The following is a 17,785-nucleotide window of genomic DNA, read 5'->3' on the forward strand; positions in this document are numbered from 1 at the left end:
CTGATGGGAGGGGCGGGGCCGCCCGACCCCGCCCTCTGGCAGCCCGAGGGGCGCGCTCGCCTCGCCTGCGGGCGCGGGGCGGGGCCGGGCGCTGAGGAAGCGCACACCCCACACCCCCTCCCGGGCCGGGGCGCTGGGGGAGCGCGGTCCGCGGCGGGACGGGACGGCAACCTCCTGTGCCCCCGCCGACTCAGAGGGAGGACCCCGTGCCCTTGCCGGGCCCCAGCGGCACCGCGGCAGCCGTGGGGGGTGGGCGCGGGGGTCCTGCCCAGGCCGGGCACAGTGCGGTGCCCAGCGTCCCCCAGAGCGCTCTGCGGGCCGGGGCCAGGCGTTTCGGGGGGCCCGGGTTCCCTAGGAGGGTGAAATCAGGCAGATGGAAGCAGCCTGACGCTCCATGGCGCCGGCTGGCGGGGCTGCGGGCACTCCTCCCGCACGGCAGCCGCTGCCGGGCCTGGTCCCGTGGGTCGGTGCCCCTTGTCCCGGGGGGCAGGCCCGCCCACGGCCCGCGGGTGAGGCGCGGCCAGTGCTGACCCCAGGGGTCGGTAACGCCCCTCAGCCAGCTGCTGCCCTTCGGTACGGCGGCAGAACTGGACGTTCTTCTCTGGGTACAGAATTTTACAGGAGCAATTCCGGTTTCGGTTTGGGTTTTGGGGTTTTTTTTTTTGAGTTTTATGCTAGGTTAAAGCCAAAAATCAGACTGACACAGAAGAACAAAAAATTTTGCAGTCTGAAGTTCTTTAATGTCAAATACCACAGTGCTTGTCACTGCGGGTGGATAAATTCTTCTGGGTCAGGTGGTTTTCCTGGGATGATCCCTCATTTTTTGCTCAGAGGCCACAGACAAGCGGGTGATGGTTGCCCCCCTGCCTGGTTCTGCGACGGAAGGAGCGGCTGCTGTGGCCAAGGTGGCTGCAGAGGCAGGGCCAGGGCTGCAGTGCTGCCAGGCACAGCATGGCCCCTGCTCCAAGGGCTTCCTTCGCCTGTCTTCAGACTCTCCAGTCGCCACAGGAACTGCTGTCACTGCACAAATCTCGCTGCTCCCGTGACATCAGCCTCAGCCCAGCGCCATGGGCAGCACAGGATCCGGAGAGCACAAAGGGTGGTTTAAAGCACAGTGGTCTCCATTGCTGTACAGCAACGTTGGTGTTAACACTTCTCCGACAGAGCCTGAGCTGGGAATTTGTGGAAGCGGAGCGGCTTGCTAAAAATACCACAAGAGGAAAAAAAATGTGGCAGAAAATGTAGTTATCAGTTTGGATTTATTTTTTAACCTTGAAATCTCACATGGGGTTTTAACATTGCAGGTTTGTAGAAGAAAGAGAAAAAAATTCAGGAAGCATTAAAATAGAAATCAGCTAAAAAAATAACTCCAGAGTTTTGAGAGAAGTAGATTGTATTTGTTGGGTTTTTTTTTAACCAGAACATCAGCAAAGTGTTTGTGCATTGGGTTTTTTGAGAGCATTATATGTCATTCAGGAGTTTTCATCATTTAAAAACCCCATGGAATCTTAGCATATGTGCCATGAGAAGGCACATGTCAGAAAACACTTCTTCCTCTGCAGAAATGGGTCTTTTTAGATCCCACTGGTCTTGAGATGTGGGAAATAATCCTTTGTTCTGCTGTTGCCACCAAGAGCACACAGCTTTTGGCACTCCAAGGATGTGTCTATGCCAATTTGCAATGTTTCTCCTTGTGCACTGTCCAGGACTCCAGCTTCAGTAACCAACGCCAGCGTCCACGGTGCACACTATGGGAAACCCTGGGATGTCAGCCACACCTGCCTGTTCTGGCTGACCACGGAGTGGCAGCCCTTCCCAGGGAATGTCCCTCCTCCTGTGCTGGCAGCCACCACGAACACCAACGCTGCCTCTGCCTGTCTCAGTCCTGTCTCAGACAGATCCCAGCCCCCTACCAGGGATTTCTGCTCAGCTCTACTGGACCAATCTGGAAACCAATAAATGTGGACAAATAAAGCTTTGCGGCTCAGGAAGGGTCTGTCTGCCTTCTCTGGAAAGCAGTTGTGGTCTCACCTACATAGCCTGTCTGCACGAGCAGTGCCATGAACCTCGCCTGGCTCGCTATGGGGATGCTGTGCCAGGACTGTGAGCTGGGGCCCACCACGGTGCAGGCCAGCGGTAATGGGAGCAGAGTAGGTCCGGTGACAGTGACCAGATGGGCGCACAAGTCCCATAGCGATGGGGCAGGTCTGAGGTCCAGGGGGGAGTCAGTCTGTGGACTGGGGTGAGGGTCTGGATTGGCATGGGACTGGCAGAGCCTCAGGCAGAGGCCCAAGGGTGAGGGTCTGCGACGAGGCAACATTCCTGAGAGAGAGGGAGGAAGCTTCCAGCGAGGTGTCCTCTGGCTCCTTCCCTTCAAGGAAGGCTGCTGGGCTTGTTGGCCAGGCTCCCCCATCTCAGCAGAGAGAATCAGGCACGTGGCAAGGGCAACGCAACCGGCCAGCCTTCAGCCTCCACTGCACCAGAGGAACCGCGCTCAAATCGCCTCTTGCACTGACTATAAAAGGAGCCAAACCAGCTCCAGCCAGCGAGGCTGGGCTCTGTGTTGGGCTGGGGTCACCCCCTGAGGAGACTCCCCCTCCTCCCTGACCAGCCACCCAAAGGCCAGTGTGGCAGCTGGGAAGGGTGGCTCTGTGCCCGCAGGGTTTGTCTTCTCCGGCACAAGGGCCACTGCGGGGTGAGGCGGGGAGCCCGGGCCGCCTCCACACAGCCCACGCGGGGTCACTGCAGACTGCAGGAGCTGACGGAGCGGCGGCTGCTGAGCGGCTCCTCCGCCCTGGTGGGGCTTGGCTGGGGGGCCACAGAACTCACCTGGACACAGTCCCTGCCTTCCACACCAAACTGCATGCAACAGTCTAGGGATGAGTTTTCTGTGCCCAGCTCTCGCCACCATGCCTCACCCTGCTCACACCTGCTTTTGTCAGAGGGTTCAGGAGGTCCCCACAGGTCTGGCTGACCCCCAGGCCTTGGTCCCAAGCTGCACATAAGGGTGGGAGCTGAGGGACTCACCAAGTCAGTGTGCCACAACAGCACTCCAAGTCTGCACATTTTCTACCTCAGGACAGCTTCTCATCCCTTCTTTGTTGGCCAGAGCATTGGGAGCAGCTGGGACCTGGCTACATGTCTCCAGGGAAGGATGTCCACCCTCAGCCTCCACCCTTAGACACGGCAGGCACAGCCCCATCCATGAAGCAGCGTGAGAGACACAACTGGGAGCAGGGGGGAGGCTGCAGCCCCCTTCATCTTGTCCTCCTTGGGGCTGTCTGCTTGCAGGCGACAGACACACTGCTCTATAGGCCCTTCTGTGGTCCTTGGAGCTACAGAGTCTGGCTGTCCTGCGTTCTTCTGAATGGCTATTCATCCCTGAGAGTGTGGAGGTGGCACACATGACAGGGGCACCACCGCCCAGTATTTGGGTACCATTTGCAATTGCAGCACAGTTGTCTTCCCCAGTAGGCACCAAGGCCAGATCATTTCAGGGGAAGCTGAAACAATTCAACAGCCCACTGCCCTCAGAGATGGGGCTCCTTCTCCACCCCCCACCCTCCACATCCCCACCATGACCCCCCCAGGTCTTCCCCTGTTGGTTGCAATCTGAATGAGGCACCTGACAGAAATGGGATGGAGGAAATGGGGCTGCAAGTGGAGATGAGCTGACATAAGCCACAAGTTCTCCTTTGGGATAAGTAGCAGCTTGTAAGAGCAGCCTTGGGCTTGGGCTTCTGAACAGCTTCATGGATTTGGGTCCTCAATCCTGCCAGCTCCCAACCCTGCCAGCTGAGGTTGCACAGTCCTCAAGTCCTCAGTCCTCAGACACAAGCTCCCTTTATAGTACCACTGGGATGGCATTGATGGTGAGACGAGTGAGCTCTGGGTGGAGGCTGGGGCAGGAGGAGCCCCTGGGAGATACCGGCTCAAACCTTTGCAGGCTGGGCAGAATCTTCAGCTGGTGCCCCCTGCTTTGAAAGGAAAAGTCCAACCAATGAGTGACTCCATGCTTCCCAAAAATTTTTCTGCACAGCCACCTGGAAGCATTCAACTCTGGCAGGGTCCATATGTGGTCCACCTCACTCTAATACCTGGACTTTTCCCTGATCCCTTTTCATTCCTGAGGCGGCTCCCCACCTGCCTGCATCCACACCCAGTTCTCTCCACCATTTACTGTGGTTGACAGATGCTACATGATAACAGGAGCTCTCGCTTGGCAACTAAATCAGCTTTCTCCATCTTATCGTTGATGGCCATCCCACAGACCGTCCATGGGTGTGCCAGAGCCCGAGCCCAGCTCACCGCCATCTCCAGCCAGTTCTGCCGAATCCACCATCGCTTTGCTGTGCCCACATCAAACCCGTGCTGGGGCAGCGTTAGGACAGGGACCCTCCTGACTCTCCTCCCTGCTGCAGGGCTCCTGAGGCAGGCTTGCCTGTTCCTCTGGTCTCTGCCTTCCCACAGGGCTGGTTTAGTACAAAGCTCGATGTGAGGATTACGCTAAAACCTACACAAAGATTACGCTAAAAACTGGCATCCCACTGCCCTGGATTTTTGGAGAGGTGGCACAACCTCTGGGCACCTGTGGTTTGAGGGAGAAATGGAGTATCTCTGGTGGGTCAGGAGGAGGGAGATTGCTCACATTTACAAGGGGAAGAGAGACTGCAAAGAAGGTTCTCTTCCGGGAGGGGTGGTGGGTGAACAGGATCGGTGGCCTCGTGGTTGGCATGTCCAGTTACCAAAGCTGAGCCCCACCTTCCTGCATCTCAGGCTGAACCTACAGAGAGGCCTAAAATCCACCTGTGACTCCCCAACAGCTGTCCAACCTCTTCAGGAGCTGGGGTGGAGCATGGACAGCAGACCTGAGGGCATGGATCAGGAGCCGGGAGGATTGCTTTTACCAGTTTTGTTTGCAGATTCTCAGGACACGCTCACAGAGGCAAAAAAAGGCTCACACTGGGTTCTGTGAAAACAAGACTTAAACTGGCCAGAAACTGAACAGCATCAGCAAGAGCATCCAGCACCACAAAGGTGCTGGCCACATCGGGGGACACTACCCTTCCACCACCGGTGGAAATTTTCAGACAAGCTGCACGTGCCTCCTCTGCACAAGGAGCCAAAGACAAGATGGCTGTGTCCCAAGCTGCCTTCTGGCACAGGGTCTCACTGTGCTGCTGGTGGAAGCGAAGAACAAACCAAAAGCTTGTTATGAGCCCAGCTGCTACTCTGGCCATTGATTTTTTTAAGTGACCCAGGTCAAGGCAACTGCAGGAGAATGTCACCAAGTCTCTGAGCCTGAGCTGAAGCACTTGGATTGTGGGCTTTTTTGATTTAGCAAAAATCAGCTCATTTCACAGCGAAGCCCTGGGGAAACACTGCAGACACCCACCTAGGAAAGGGCTGTGTGAGTTTACAACGCTATAGGTCTTCCTTCTGCCCTTGCTTGTCATTGCCCCTGTCCTCAAGGCTACAGGCCACCTACTACCCTTCTGCCAGCCTTACTCATGAACACCGAGATCCAGGCTGGAATCTGCAGCTCCAGGCAAACATGATCATGCTTCAGAATTTCACAAAAAAGACAAGAGACAATAATGGAGACTGTATTTATTATTATAACAGAGGAGAGGCTGCTTTACTGATTTGTATTTACAAATCTGTTGGCAAAGAAAATAATATCCAGTGTCATTTGTTAGCCTATTTTACAGCCCTGGCAAGAAGCAGTCATTTGTAATAGCAGCAAATGCCTATGGGTTGATTGCCTGCTACAGCTAAGTGCAAGGAATAACACGGATCACCTATGTGGTGGGCAGCTGCAGGTGAAGCCTGACACAGGCACATGCATCTGCAGCCCAAAGAGGGGGGCAGGCACTACACAGCTGCTCCAGCCCACAGCGGGGCAGGACGTGGCATCCCGAGCCTGTTCAACCACTCACATTTCAGTACAATATGGCAGAGCCAGTAATCCTCTGCCTGTTTCTAAGTTTCTAGGAAAGTAGCCTCGTATCTGAAGCACACGTTGTTCATCGCTTCAGAAGGCCAAACCAAGCTGAATGGCTTCGAATCACTGGGATAGAACGGAGTGGGATGGGAGTGTGAAACAGATCCTGGCACATTTTTGGAGGCATGTTTGACAGAGCTAATCCTGACATGGTAGCAAGATTTCCTGTCCCACTGTACCACAGAAGCATCTGGGGCAAGGAGATGGACCACGACCCTTGTTCAGCTGGACACAAACCGAACTCTGGCTGCAGAGTTCATCCCAGCAAACATGTGCCCTGGGACACACGCACATCACGAGATCCAAGCAGCCAGCAGGCTCGGGGCACTCTGCACGTGACACCTTATGCCCAAACTTTTTGTAGATTCAGACACTAGCTTTAAAGCTTACTGCTGGCAGGGCTCAGCTTCCTGCTGCGATCAGGAGAGGATGATCCCAGGGCCCCATGTGGAAGGGAGGGAAATGCAGAAATGCAAAAGCAACCTTGGATCCTACTGGCAGACTTAGCATTGCATGAGCAATCCCAACACACAGCTTTTTGCAGCAGACCTGCCTCCAGCAGGGAAAACACTTCCAAGGAAGAAAAGAGTAACACCAGGATGCCACCAAATTAGAACATGCTGCTTGCTAAAGAACACACAGCAGTATCCAGAGGCTGCAGAGAAATCCATGTGCTGCCTCTGAAAGACACTGTCCTTGCTGTGCCACACTTCTGGTGGCAAACGTGAAGCCACAGACGTTTAACAGCATCAGTAAGAATGCTGAGCTGCCCGCCTGACACCACCCCCACGCAGGCTCCACCACACTTCAGCCTCTCAGACCTGCCTCTTCCCTTCCTTCCTCTTCCCTTCCCAACCCCTCTGCAAATCCCGTGGGAATTTGGTGGAATTTAAGAGCATCCATGCCACAGTTGACTCTAGGCAGCATGAGCATTTCAGGAGCACACAGAAATGCTGCTGCTCCGCCTGGACAGGCACATCTGAGCACAGGAGCACTTACTGTTGAAGGACTTCCCTGCTTTCTTTAAATCTGGGCTCAACCAGGAGGGTGGGCAAAACTGGTACTCAGTCCCCAGCAGAGCGGTCTGGGAAGGACCTGGTACCAGAAAGGGGGGATGCCGGAGTGATGGAGGCTGCTCTGAGCAGTCTCATGTGCTCTTCAGGAAAGCTGCTGTCAGCTCATGCTGCCCATAGCAGAAAGGAGCTGCAAGGCTGCTGGGGTTATCCCTCCAGAAGATATGGGCCTCGTTAGAAGGATGCCAAAAAGGTTGTTTATCTGTTTGTTGTCAGGTGCATGGTCTTCCCCTTGTCCCCAGCTCCCGTGGTGTGGGTGGGTGCTGGTTTAGCTCAGCACAGGGCTTGTCCCACACGCTGACCACACACTGCTGTGCGGCTCTGAAGCTGCCTGCAGGAGGTGGTGAGGGGGATGCTCTGCAGATCCAGCCTGCCAGAGCTCCCAGCTGTGGGAGTCTGCCTACCCGGCCAACAGCAGCAGAGGCTCAAACACCTCCTCTCCCTGGGCTACAATGTGCCTCCACCAACCAGGGCAGTGCAAGGAACCCCTCTGCCGCAGTGAACGCCCCACACCTTCATATCCCTCTACCAACAGCATTGTGGGGCGTCAAAACAACCCTCATGCCTCCAACCAACAGTCTGCAGAGGTGAACCAGGCTGGCTCCATAGCAGTAGGATTATCCCCAATGAGGCAGCATCTCCCCCAGGACCAGCTCGTGCCACAATACAGGAGTGATGTTTTCCTACCTGAAGCCAACTCCACCTCCAGAAGGGAAATGGAGAGCCTCATGCTCCAGGTAGCAGTTTCTCAGGGATGTCACAACCATTTCAATGAGCAACCAGTCCTGTGGCTCCAAGGAGGAGGGCTGCCCCCCTTTGACACACACTGGAAAGCCAGGAATCACTGTATCTGACCTGGCATGTCCAAGAACTTTCTGGTGCTGAACAGCCTGAGCCTTCCAGGAGCGTCTAGTCCTTATCCTCAAGTCATATGCTGGGAGACGCTTGGGGGCTAACCCAGGGTGTGGCAACAGCAAGGACAATGGAAGAAACCTAAGTGGAGGGGAGAAGACTTCGGGCATCCAGTGACTCCCCAGAACAATGTTCTGGACCCCAGGGCCAGCAGCTCAAACCAGCCCTTTGATGAAACTCGTGTCCAAATGCACTATTAGCATGCGAAGAAAGGACATTTCTTTGCGCGTGTTCTCAAAGATAATGCGAGGGTCGTCAGACTGGCAACGCAGGCAGTTGGGGGCCATCACCATGGCCAGGTTATTCACATCCATCTTCGTTCTGCCCACATTTGATGGCTGAGCAAAGATCTGCAGATAATAACACATTCAGCTGGAGCAGAGGAAAAGGGCAAGAGACTCCAAACGCACTGTAAGGAGGTGCAAGGACAGCAGAGATGTGGCCTCCCTGAATAACAATGCCTCAACAGCCACATATTCATGGGGAAGACCACTATGCCCTGACACAGCCGACAGCGTGGGAGCTTCAGCAGACAGGGAACATCTGGCAGATCTCAACCTTTGGGACCAGCCCCATGTTCTACAAGGCCAGGAACATGGTTTATTGCTCCCATAAGGGACAAGGCCAGCAGACCCCCCTCCATCAATCCCACCTTAAATACAGATGAGAGGTCCTGAAAGCCTGCCAAAACCCACCAGAGCTGTCCCACTAACCGTGCCCTGTGTGCTCCAAGCTCCTGGCCACAGCAGGGGGGCAGGACTGCAGGGGCTGCCTACCTGCAGGAAGTGTATGAGGTAACACAGCACCAGTCTGTTGAGCTCCGGCAGAAGCTGCACCACGGCCACAGCGGCGTCGGGGTTCTCATAGTTGCTGATACACTCTTTGTAGAACTGCTGGGGGATGACAGGCTCCTCCAGCTCCCGATACCAGAGCTTGAGAAGAGAGGCTGGGGAGAAAGCAGGGTGCATGAGAACAGCTCTGGTTACCTCCCCACTGCCTTCAGAGGCAAAGTTGGCAGCAAGACCCAAGGCCTCAGGAAAGAGAGGGCAGAGAAGGGATTCTGCACTTGGACTTTTTCACCTTATTTCAGTCTTGGCCCTGAAATTCGCAGGCTGACAAACTGGCCAGTTAGAGGCAAACGCTGCCTCTTACCTTCCTGCTTCTCTGGGAAGCGGCTCTGGGGCCGCCTAGAGGAGAGGACAATGAGACCTTGGAGCTAGAGTGCTGCTCCTGAATGACTCCCAGCCGCTCTGCACGCTGCCCAGCCTCCAGAGCCTCACTGTGCCAGAGGTTCCCTCAATCCCACCCCTGTGTTTTTAATATGGTCAGTATTTGGAAAGGCAGTGGAAAGGCACAGAATGAAAACCCAGTTGGTGAAGACAGCCTGCGTAGATGTCCCCAGGCGGCAGCACACCTCTTGGGCTGCTCCTGTACCTTCTCCTCTGCACTGTACCACAGCTGAGGCTGCAGCACACACGCCTGCCGTGTTCCATACCTGGGATGTTGGGGTCACTGAGGCTGCTTGGGATTCTCCACTGATCCACCTGCAACTTCAATGCATTGACTTCATCTATGTCACCAGGTATCCTGCAAACAGAGACACAGCAAAGGTGCTTTAGAGAGCAATCAGGGCCTGGTGTGGCTGGCAAACCACAGCTCTGAAGTTGCTTCTGGGTTCCCAGGGAGAAGGGAGCACCAACCAGTGGCAGCTACAGAAAGCAGTTTCTCAGAGAAATGGGTTGCCTGTTTTTAGACACAGCTTTAAAGTGGGGGTAGAAGAAACATGTCTCCTTCCAACTAGCTCAGACATAACTGCCTTTCTGTCCTCAGTGATTACTTTCTGCAACTAGGCCTCTCTGCAGCACACTCAGCTCAAAGATAAGAACCATCTCTGGCTAAATATACTAAAATATTAGAAACCTGTACAAGGTAAAGTCAAGATTTGCTAGCTAACTTAAATCAAGTTTAGCTACTGAAAAATCAACACAAATCTTAAATTAAAAAAACCCAAACAAACCAAAACCCAAACCCAAACCAGAATCCCCTAGGTTCACCATACAGATTCTTTGTCTCTCTTGACTCCTCACATCTTCGGCATCAAGGCTGATGTGCTGCATTTGATGAACTGCTCTGCCAGGGCCCAGGAGCTCATCCCTCCCCTGTACTGGCCAACTATTATTGTTGAAGCTGATGAAAGTTCAATGCCTTGCCTGGGTACACACTGTCCTAAGTAGTTCAAGTCACATCTTCGCTGTCCCCTCTGTGCTAATGCAGGCAAACAGGCTAATGCTACTTTAAGAAGCAATTCCTGAACCTGGGAAAGGTCGGGTTTTGTCCGAGCCATGGCAGAGTGCTATTCTCAGGGAAGAGGAAGCACGTGGAGATCAATCTTGACTTCTTGGCTTTGAGGACTGACACGTGGGTGGCTCAAAAGTAACACAGTGCCCTAAAAGCTCACCTGAAAATCCCCTCCGTCTGTTCTCCTCCCAGAGCCAGGACCTGCTGCGAGAGCTGTGTCTGCACCCAGGGCAGCTTGTTACCCGGGTACATGTCCTGCTGCCGCAGCATGATCTCCTCCAGAGAGCTGCCAAAGAGCGATGGCGTCACGATGGCATTCCTGGCATGTGTTATCTCTTCCACTGTCGGTTTACGGAGGCCCTGAGGACAGAGAAGAGCTCAGTGCAGCTGTGGCACAGCCAGCCCAGAGACAAACAGTGACCTGGGGATGGTGGCAGTGAGTGGCCAGGTCAGAGAGGGCTGCCCACACATGTGGGCACCTCGCTAGCTTGGCAGCACGGTTCTTGCTCTGCAGCCTCCATCTCCTAAAACCAGGGAGGAGTCAACTCACCAGGCCCAAGAGGAGCAGACAAGCTGCTGCCTGTTGGCAGGAAAGAGCTTTGGAGAGTTTGGGCTGGTTTTGCAGGGATTCTCTTGCTGTGTTTTGCACATCGGGGGGTTGCTCCAGCTATAGCTCTCCCTGCTGGTGCAGCAGGAAGACCGATGGACCCCAGCCTGTTCCCGGCTGTGGTAAGGTCAGCAGAGGGCACATGTACACTGGCTTGGTGCTGGGCAAGTGCTTGGCCGTGGGGCAGCCAAAAAAACAGCCCTTTGGAGAAGGGAATTCCAGGTATGTCCAATTCCAGGGAAAGCGTTGCTCTCAGAGGAGCTAAAGCTCTTTGAAAAGCGGGCACTGGGACCTGTTGCTTCTGAAAGATGGCGACATTTTGAAAGGGGCTTTGAGTCTCCCCTGGCAGAGATTCGGAACCATGCAGAGTGCCATCACAGGGGCAACAGGCTGCCCAGCATGGTGGCCATTTGGCAGGGACCCTGTGGCCAGGCGGGAGGCGCAATGGGGGGAAACTCCCCTCATCCCTTCAGAGGGCAGCAGCCGCTGGGGCTGCAGTTGTGTGCGCTGTGTGTCCAAACGCTTCCCATCCTGCCCCCGTGGGGATGCCGGGAGCCTTCACCCCTCCTGAGGTATTTGCTCACTGTACACGGAGTCCAGATGGCAGGGAGGCCCCAGAGGGATTTGCAGAAATAAAAGAGGACTGGATCTGGCTTAGGAGACCTAGGACGGACAGGCTGGGGCTGCCTGCTAGCTTGCAGAGCCCCGCGCAGAACCATGCAGAGGAAAGGGAGGAGGGGGATTTTGAGACAGTAGAGAGCACAGAGGTTCCCCTCCGCACCAGCCATCCCTGGTGCATGGTTTTTTTTGAACTGGGTATGAAAAATTATGCAGTAAATGAGCTGCAAGACCCAGCCCATGCAAGCTCTCAGTGCCAAAGGGAGACTTCCCTCACCTGAAGACACCAAACAATGGGCATCTCCAGCACAGACAGCTCCTCTTACCCTAGACACAGACAAACATCAGGTTTGTCCTCCACGTCCCTAAGGCCAGGGAGTACCCAGCTGGGCAGCTACCAGCACAGCAGGCACTGGTGTCTGCCAGGATGGGGGGACCTGGGCAGCAGCCATCTCACACATGTTCATGGGGAGAAGAGCCCTGAGCAAGCCTTCCCCACTCGCTCTATGTCCATTTTCCATCACCAGATCAGCAGTGGCTTCTGAGAGTCACAGCACTGACTGCTCTCAGGCCTGGGAAGCAGAGTGCCGTGCAGGCAGCCTGCGGGTCCTGGAGCCGGGGCAGCCGCTCACCTTTTTGCCTCCGGTGACAGCTACTTTCTGGAGTTTCCGGTAGCAGTACTTGGCGTAGGTGCTGATGGGCAGACCTGTCAGGAAGAAGAAAGGAGCAATTCAGCCCGCAGTGCTGTCTGTGCACCCACCACACCAGAGGGCACCAGCACAGCAGTTCACACCAGCACAAACAGCCACCTCGCTTCTGCACAGCCTCTTCTGCAGGCAGAGCAGCGACACGGCCAAAACCTCACACCAAGCACCCTGAAGCCTGCAGCCCCATGGCAGGCAGTGTCAGTGCAAGTTGATGCTTGGACTCGGAGGGATTTTTCTTCTGAGTCAAGGCTCGTAGCTCTGCACCTCCCAGCCCCACTCCTGCAGATCTCCACCTCTTGCAGAGGCAGCCTGACCCTGTCCTGACTCAACACAAGGTGCCTGTTCACTATTCATAGCCTGGGAATGCTTGCAAGCATGAGCTCTTGCTCCTGGTGGCACGGCTGGAGTTACGTGGCTCACAGACACAGGGCTGGGTATTTATGTATTGCCAGATCTCAGCCAAAGAGCACGGAGAGCCAGCCTCCTGCCAGAAGAGATTGCAAAGTGTTTTAAAGAAATTTTCTATCATTCAAGGACTGCAGTCCCAGGCACGTGAGAGAGACAGTGGCAGAGAAGGGTGTGAGGGGCCGGAAAGGCAGCACCAGCATCAAGCTGGTCCTTGCTCAGGATGCAAGGAGGGGGGCGTGAAGGTGGCAGGGTCTCTCTCGCCTTCCCAAAGCCCTGCAGAAGGCTTCCTCGCTCTCCTGTCTGCAGCCTCCTCTAACCCAACCTTGTACCATGAGCCTTGGGTGTGCTCTGCAATACGAGGAGAACTGGAGCTTGGGAACTTCACCGCAAAAGCTACAGCTCTCCCGCAAGACCGGCTGCTCCAATTGCACTTGGTTCAGCAAACTCTGAACGGAGCCAGGATTCACAGAGCTAATCACCCTGTGACACCAAGAGAAATGTTTGCACTGACAGAGCACTGATTGCTGGGAGAGTTTTTCCAAAACCGTTGGCCTTTTGTTCTTTTTCGAGTCAAGCCCAAATTGCTCGCTGAAAGCAGTGAATAGATCTGCCCTATTTGATTCCCTGCCAGCCTCAAAGCTTGCAGCAGAGTTCAAAATACTTGTGGCTTTTAAAAGCTACATTCTCGTCAGATGCTGCATATTTCAGATCAGCCTTTCACACAGCCTATGGCTTAGGTAAGCTGTTCAGGAGCCTGGAGTTCCTAAAATCCTCTCAATACAGAGGCAGGACAAGCTCTTCTCAAGTAGAACAACAATTCACAAAGGTGAGTGCTGCACTTTTCCCCTTTCTCTTCTCAGCCAGCAGACAAACCACAGTCCTTGGCTCCCCACAACAAAACAAGCACCCCCTGCCTCAGTAAATCTGCCTGTCACAGCGGGAGCAGAGCGTCTCCATAACGCCGGAGCAATGCCCAAGGAGGCACAGCAGCATCCCCCTCTGCCACAGGCAATGGGAAGGAAAGTCAGTTTTAATAACTTCCCTTTCTTGGGAATATCTAAAGCAAAATATTCCCCGTATGCAAAAATCCTGCTAATCTCAGGTATGATTTATACTGAAAATGTCTAAGAATTAAAGAAAACAAAACCATTGAGCTGCTTTGTGATGCTTCCCTGTTCCAGGTGACAGCTTCTATTGTTAAAATGTGCAGACACACCCTGATGCAAGTGATGCTTCACAAAGGAGGGAATGGGAAAAAGACTGGACTATGTCTCTGCATCACAACAATCAGGCAGGAGGCAGCACATTCAAAACTAGCAGTAGGAGGTGTTTTTTCACACTGTAATTAGATCATGAAACCCATAATCACCCTAAGAGTTTAACAAGGTTTGCAAAGGAACTGGTTGCTTTGAATAGTCTGCACAGCTGATGCAGGGGCAGCAGCTGGAGGTGTTTGCTTGAAGCCTGTTTTGTACTTTCCCAGAAGGGTCCTCGATCCTGGGAAAAGCCTAAAACCTACATCCTGCACTTCCTGCAGCGAGGCGTCCTGCTCCCAACGATGGTCAAGCTGCAGTCTCTGACCTAAAGGGGACTGTCAGGGCAACATGTGGAGCCAACTGAATTTCAAGCAAATAAACTGCCATTACTGCCCACGGACCCGAATCACTGAGCAGAGGGAGCCCTGAGGAATGAGGTAACTGGCACTCTGCCACAGCGACCACAGCAGGAATGGCTCCTGCAGGGCCTCACACCTTAAGCACACAGCCTCCTTCACCTGCCCCGACACCAGGGCTCCCGGCTCCTGGGACACGTGCGGAGCAAGACGGGTGAAGGAGATGCCAGCTTTAGCCTCTGCTTTTCCAAACCAGTGACTTGACTCGACCATTTGGCTGCTTGTAAAATGCTCAGCTGGAGACGGGCTCCAGGCATTTAGCTCATCACCCACGGTGGGTGCGTTCTCCTAAGGAGAGGGCCAGGTACTCGCTGCACTCCCCAGCTCACGCCCCCCGGCGCAGGGACGTGCGGCTTTGCCTGCACGGGGCGGAAAGAGCTAATACTGAAGGCAATTCCACTTCTTTAAGCACATCATGGGTCTGTGAAATCCAAGTTGATCTGTTATTTCCTGTGGTACCACAGTAGCCCCAGGAGCTCAGGAACAGAAGACTACTAATAACCCACACAGTGAAAAATAGTTTGCAAAGGAAAATATTTTTCTGTGTGCTGGCCTAGAAACACATGCGGAGAGCTTCTTAACCTCTCCTTCTATAACAAGTTAAAATCCAGGCAGGGCACACGCAGGAACGTACCTTCTGGAACAGATTTGAACACTCCCCTGCCAAAAAATATCTTTAAAAATGCAGCAAACAATGTGGATTCAGGACCCAGCCATGCGACACGTATTTTAGCATAGCACAAGCTGTTGTCTCAGTATTTTTCCGATCCGCTGTGGCCTCAGTCTGGCTCAGTCAGAGCAGGCTCTCAGACCAGGGCCCCATCTCACTCCCCTCCTTAGCTCAGTGTGGGTGCCTCCCGAACAGCTCAGGCTTTGCCTGATGCCGCTCTCCTGGCTTAGGTCTGCCCAGGCACAATTTATCACAGTGTTTTAGTCCCTCCTTCTCACACCACCAGTGCATCCTTCTGCATCCCAGCAATGCTGCTCCATCACCATTCCCTACATGGGAAACGCTGTGCTTCGTCTGCCCAAAGGGCTTTAAGAGTCAGCAGCCTTCATCTGACACCAGGAAGGTAAGAAACAGATACAAGACATCTGAAAAATTAATATTCCCTTGCGAGAATCTCCCGGCTAACAGCAGTTGGGAGATACCAGGTGTTGCACCTGGACCATCAACCGACAAACCTCCCTTCTTTGAATTTGTCCCATTTCTCCCTAATCCTGTTTATGCTCCTCACCTGCATAACAACCTTCTTTGCCGACTCCTAATGATTTCATTTTGTGTTTCAGGACAGAGTGCTTTTAAGCCTGCTGCCCAACAACAAAACCAGACTGTTTCCAATTCTTCTGCTACAACAAACAATGAGAAATTTTCTTCCTCTTGCCTTTCCCAGGTGACCTGCAGTTTCTTTCAGCACAATGACCTCCCCTCCTCTCTCTTCCAGGTCCAACTGTGGAGGGATCACAGGCAGGATATGCCAAGCAGGCACAGCATGACTACGGCCAAGTGTTGGTTTGCTCTTTGTCCGTTTTCTACAAGCTTCCTCAGGTTTCTGACCACCTCCCAGCACCGTGTATACCTTTCTGGAAATTCATATATGGGCTGCAAATGTCTTTCCCTTCTTGAAACAGCTATGTAGGAGACTGCTGCTGCATATGCAGTTAGGGATGTCCTCCCCATATGCAATACTTAGCTTTTATTGACATGATTTTCTCTGCTGCTTCATCGCTCAGTTACTCACCCTTGCAAGATCCCTCTGCACCTCTACTTTTTACAGTCCTGAATAATTTTGTACCAACACCGAGCTGCCAGCTTATTATTTGCCTCTTGTATAGGCTCAAAGCCCAGCTTAAATTCCTGCAGGATCAACAGACAATCCTCCTTCTGAAAACACATGATTTATTTCTACCTGTTATTCTTCTGCCTTGCAGTGGGTTATCGATCCATGAAAAGATCTCACACCACCTTCATATTTCATTTACTCACAGAGAATTCGCTAGAAGACAGAGATTGCAGAGGTAAGCGTGGGAAACTTCAAAATATTTCTTTGGGTGCATGTCAGATGATAAATGTTTACTCACCCAAGTGTTTACTTACAAGCCTCTGCACTGAAGGAAGTGTGCGTGTCAGGGAAATCACTGCTTTAACTCCATTTTTCACTGAAAAACGTACACGCCTACATATCTACTATTCAGCTCTATTTGAGGAAAGTACATTTAATTTCCTTATGGATTTCTTTGCTAAATTGCTGTTACAGCATCCATAAGCATCTAAGTATTTCAGAGCCACTAATGAGCTTCTCACAACAGCCTTGTAAATTCAGGGAGCTGCATCCCTCGCAGTGGAGGGGCCAGTGGAGCAGACACTGTCAGCCCAAGGAAAAGCCTGACCTTTCCATCCAGCAGCAGACAGAACCTGGTGTGTTCCCGCAGGATCTCCCCTTACTTGAGGTGCAGCTCCGAGGTCAGGCCCCAGAAAAAAATCCTCAGTGTTATCGGTCACTTGTGAAAAAAGCTGGTTCGAGTGACCTGCCAGGCCCTCCTGCCTCCTCTGCTGCGCCCCTCGCCATCTGTGCAGAAGCCAGCAGGAACCTGCCGACCAGCACATTTCTTCTAAAGCCCCAGTTCACTGCCAGAGCCCATCTTCTGTGTGCCAGAGAGCAGACACGGTCCAGCGAAGGGAACGGCCTGTGACTTGTCCCCAGAGCCTCAACTGAGGCCACACAGGCACTTCTGACTTTCAAGAGCTTCATTCTGGAAACTTTATAAAGCTGTCCTGGCATGCATTTTTCATAACATTTCTCATATATATATAAAATATATATGTATGGTTTTTTAATATTTTTTTTTTAATTTTTAGGTAAAAACTACCTCTGTCTTCCCAAGCACAACTCCAGCACACGCAATATAGACAAGCCATTGCACAGAATGGCTGCTCAGCCCACAGAGAGAGCACACCCTTTGCAGAGCAATCTCCGGGGAGTTGGCCCATAAAGATATCAAAGTCCCTCTGAGCACAAGCAAAATGACTTTTCAAAGGTTTAGAATGGGCTGAACTCTCCTGAGCCTGAACGGTAAAGGAAAAAGACATATCCCTATCGGAAATATAATCCCTCTGTGCAATTTCAGGTCTCTGCTCCAAATCCCACCAGAGACAGAAAAGCAATAGATGCTCTTCCTGCAGGGGCTGTGACCAAGGGGCGTCCTCAGCCACCTCCCAGGCTTGCAGCTGCCTGGGGCGAGCAGCGACACAGGGAAGCCACCGCAGGAGAGCGCAGCGGTGGTGCCCGTGTTTCACACAGGTAGGGCTCAGCAATGCAGGAAACCAGACTACAGCTCTCCTAGATTAAAAGCACTGAGGCCACATCATATAAGCGGCTGCCTGATAGAATTCACAAGGTTGGCTCAAGTTTCCTGAAAGCAATATAAAAAAAAAAACAACAATGGAATGAACTTTGTCTAGCAGGACTTAAGCCAGAGAAAGTA

The 17,785-nt window shown here is 53.2% G+C and overlaps 1 protein-coding gene across 1 annotated transcript in view; it reads right to left on the minus strand.

Annotated features, from left to right (window-relative positions):
- Nucleotides 1-5,595: 5,595 nt before the first annotated feature.
- LOC106899389 (rho GTPase-activating protein 39-like) overlaps nucleotides 5,596-17,785 on the minus strand; it is a 58,801-nt gene continuing 46,611 nt past the window's right edge. The window contains exons 6-10 of the mRNA XM_014961191.1: nucleotides 12,145-12,218; nucleotides 10,448-10,647; nucleotides 9,485-9,576; nucleotides 8,766-8,935; nucleotides 5,596-8,339 (exon numbers count right to left, since the gene is read on the minus strand). Coding sequence (XP_014816677.1) covers nucleotides 8,145-8,339; nucleotides 8,766-8,935; nucleotides 9,485-9,576; nucleotides 10,448-10,647; nucleotides 12,145-12,218 — 731 coding nt within the window. The 3' untranslated portion in view covers nucleotides 5,596-8,144. The remainder of the gene's footprint in view (nucleotides 8,340-8,765; nucleotides 8,936-9,484; nucleotides 9,577-10,447; nucleotides 10,648-12,144; nucleotides 12,219-17,785) is intronic.

This window comes from Calidris pugnax, unplaced genomic scaffold (assembly GCF_001431845.1).
Source record: "Calidris pugnax isolate Ruff unplaced genomic scaffold, ASM143184v1 scaffold518, whole genome shotgun sequence".
In the NCBI taxonomy this organism is placed as follows: Eukaryota; Metazoa; Chordata; class Aves; order Charadriiformes; family Scolopacidae; genus Calidris; species Calidris pugnax.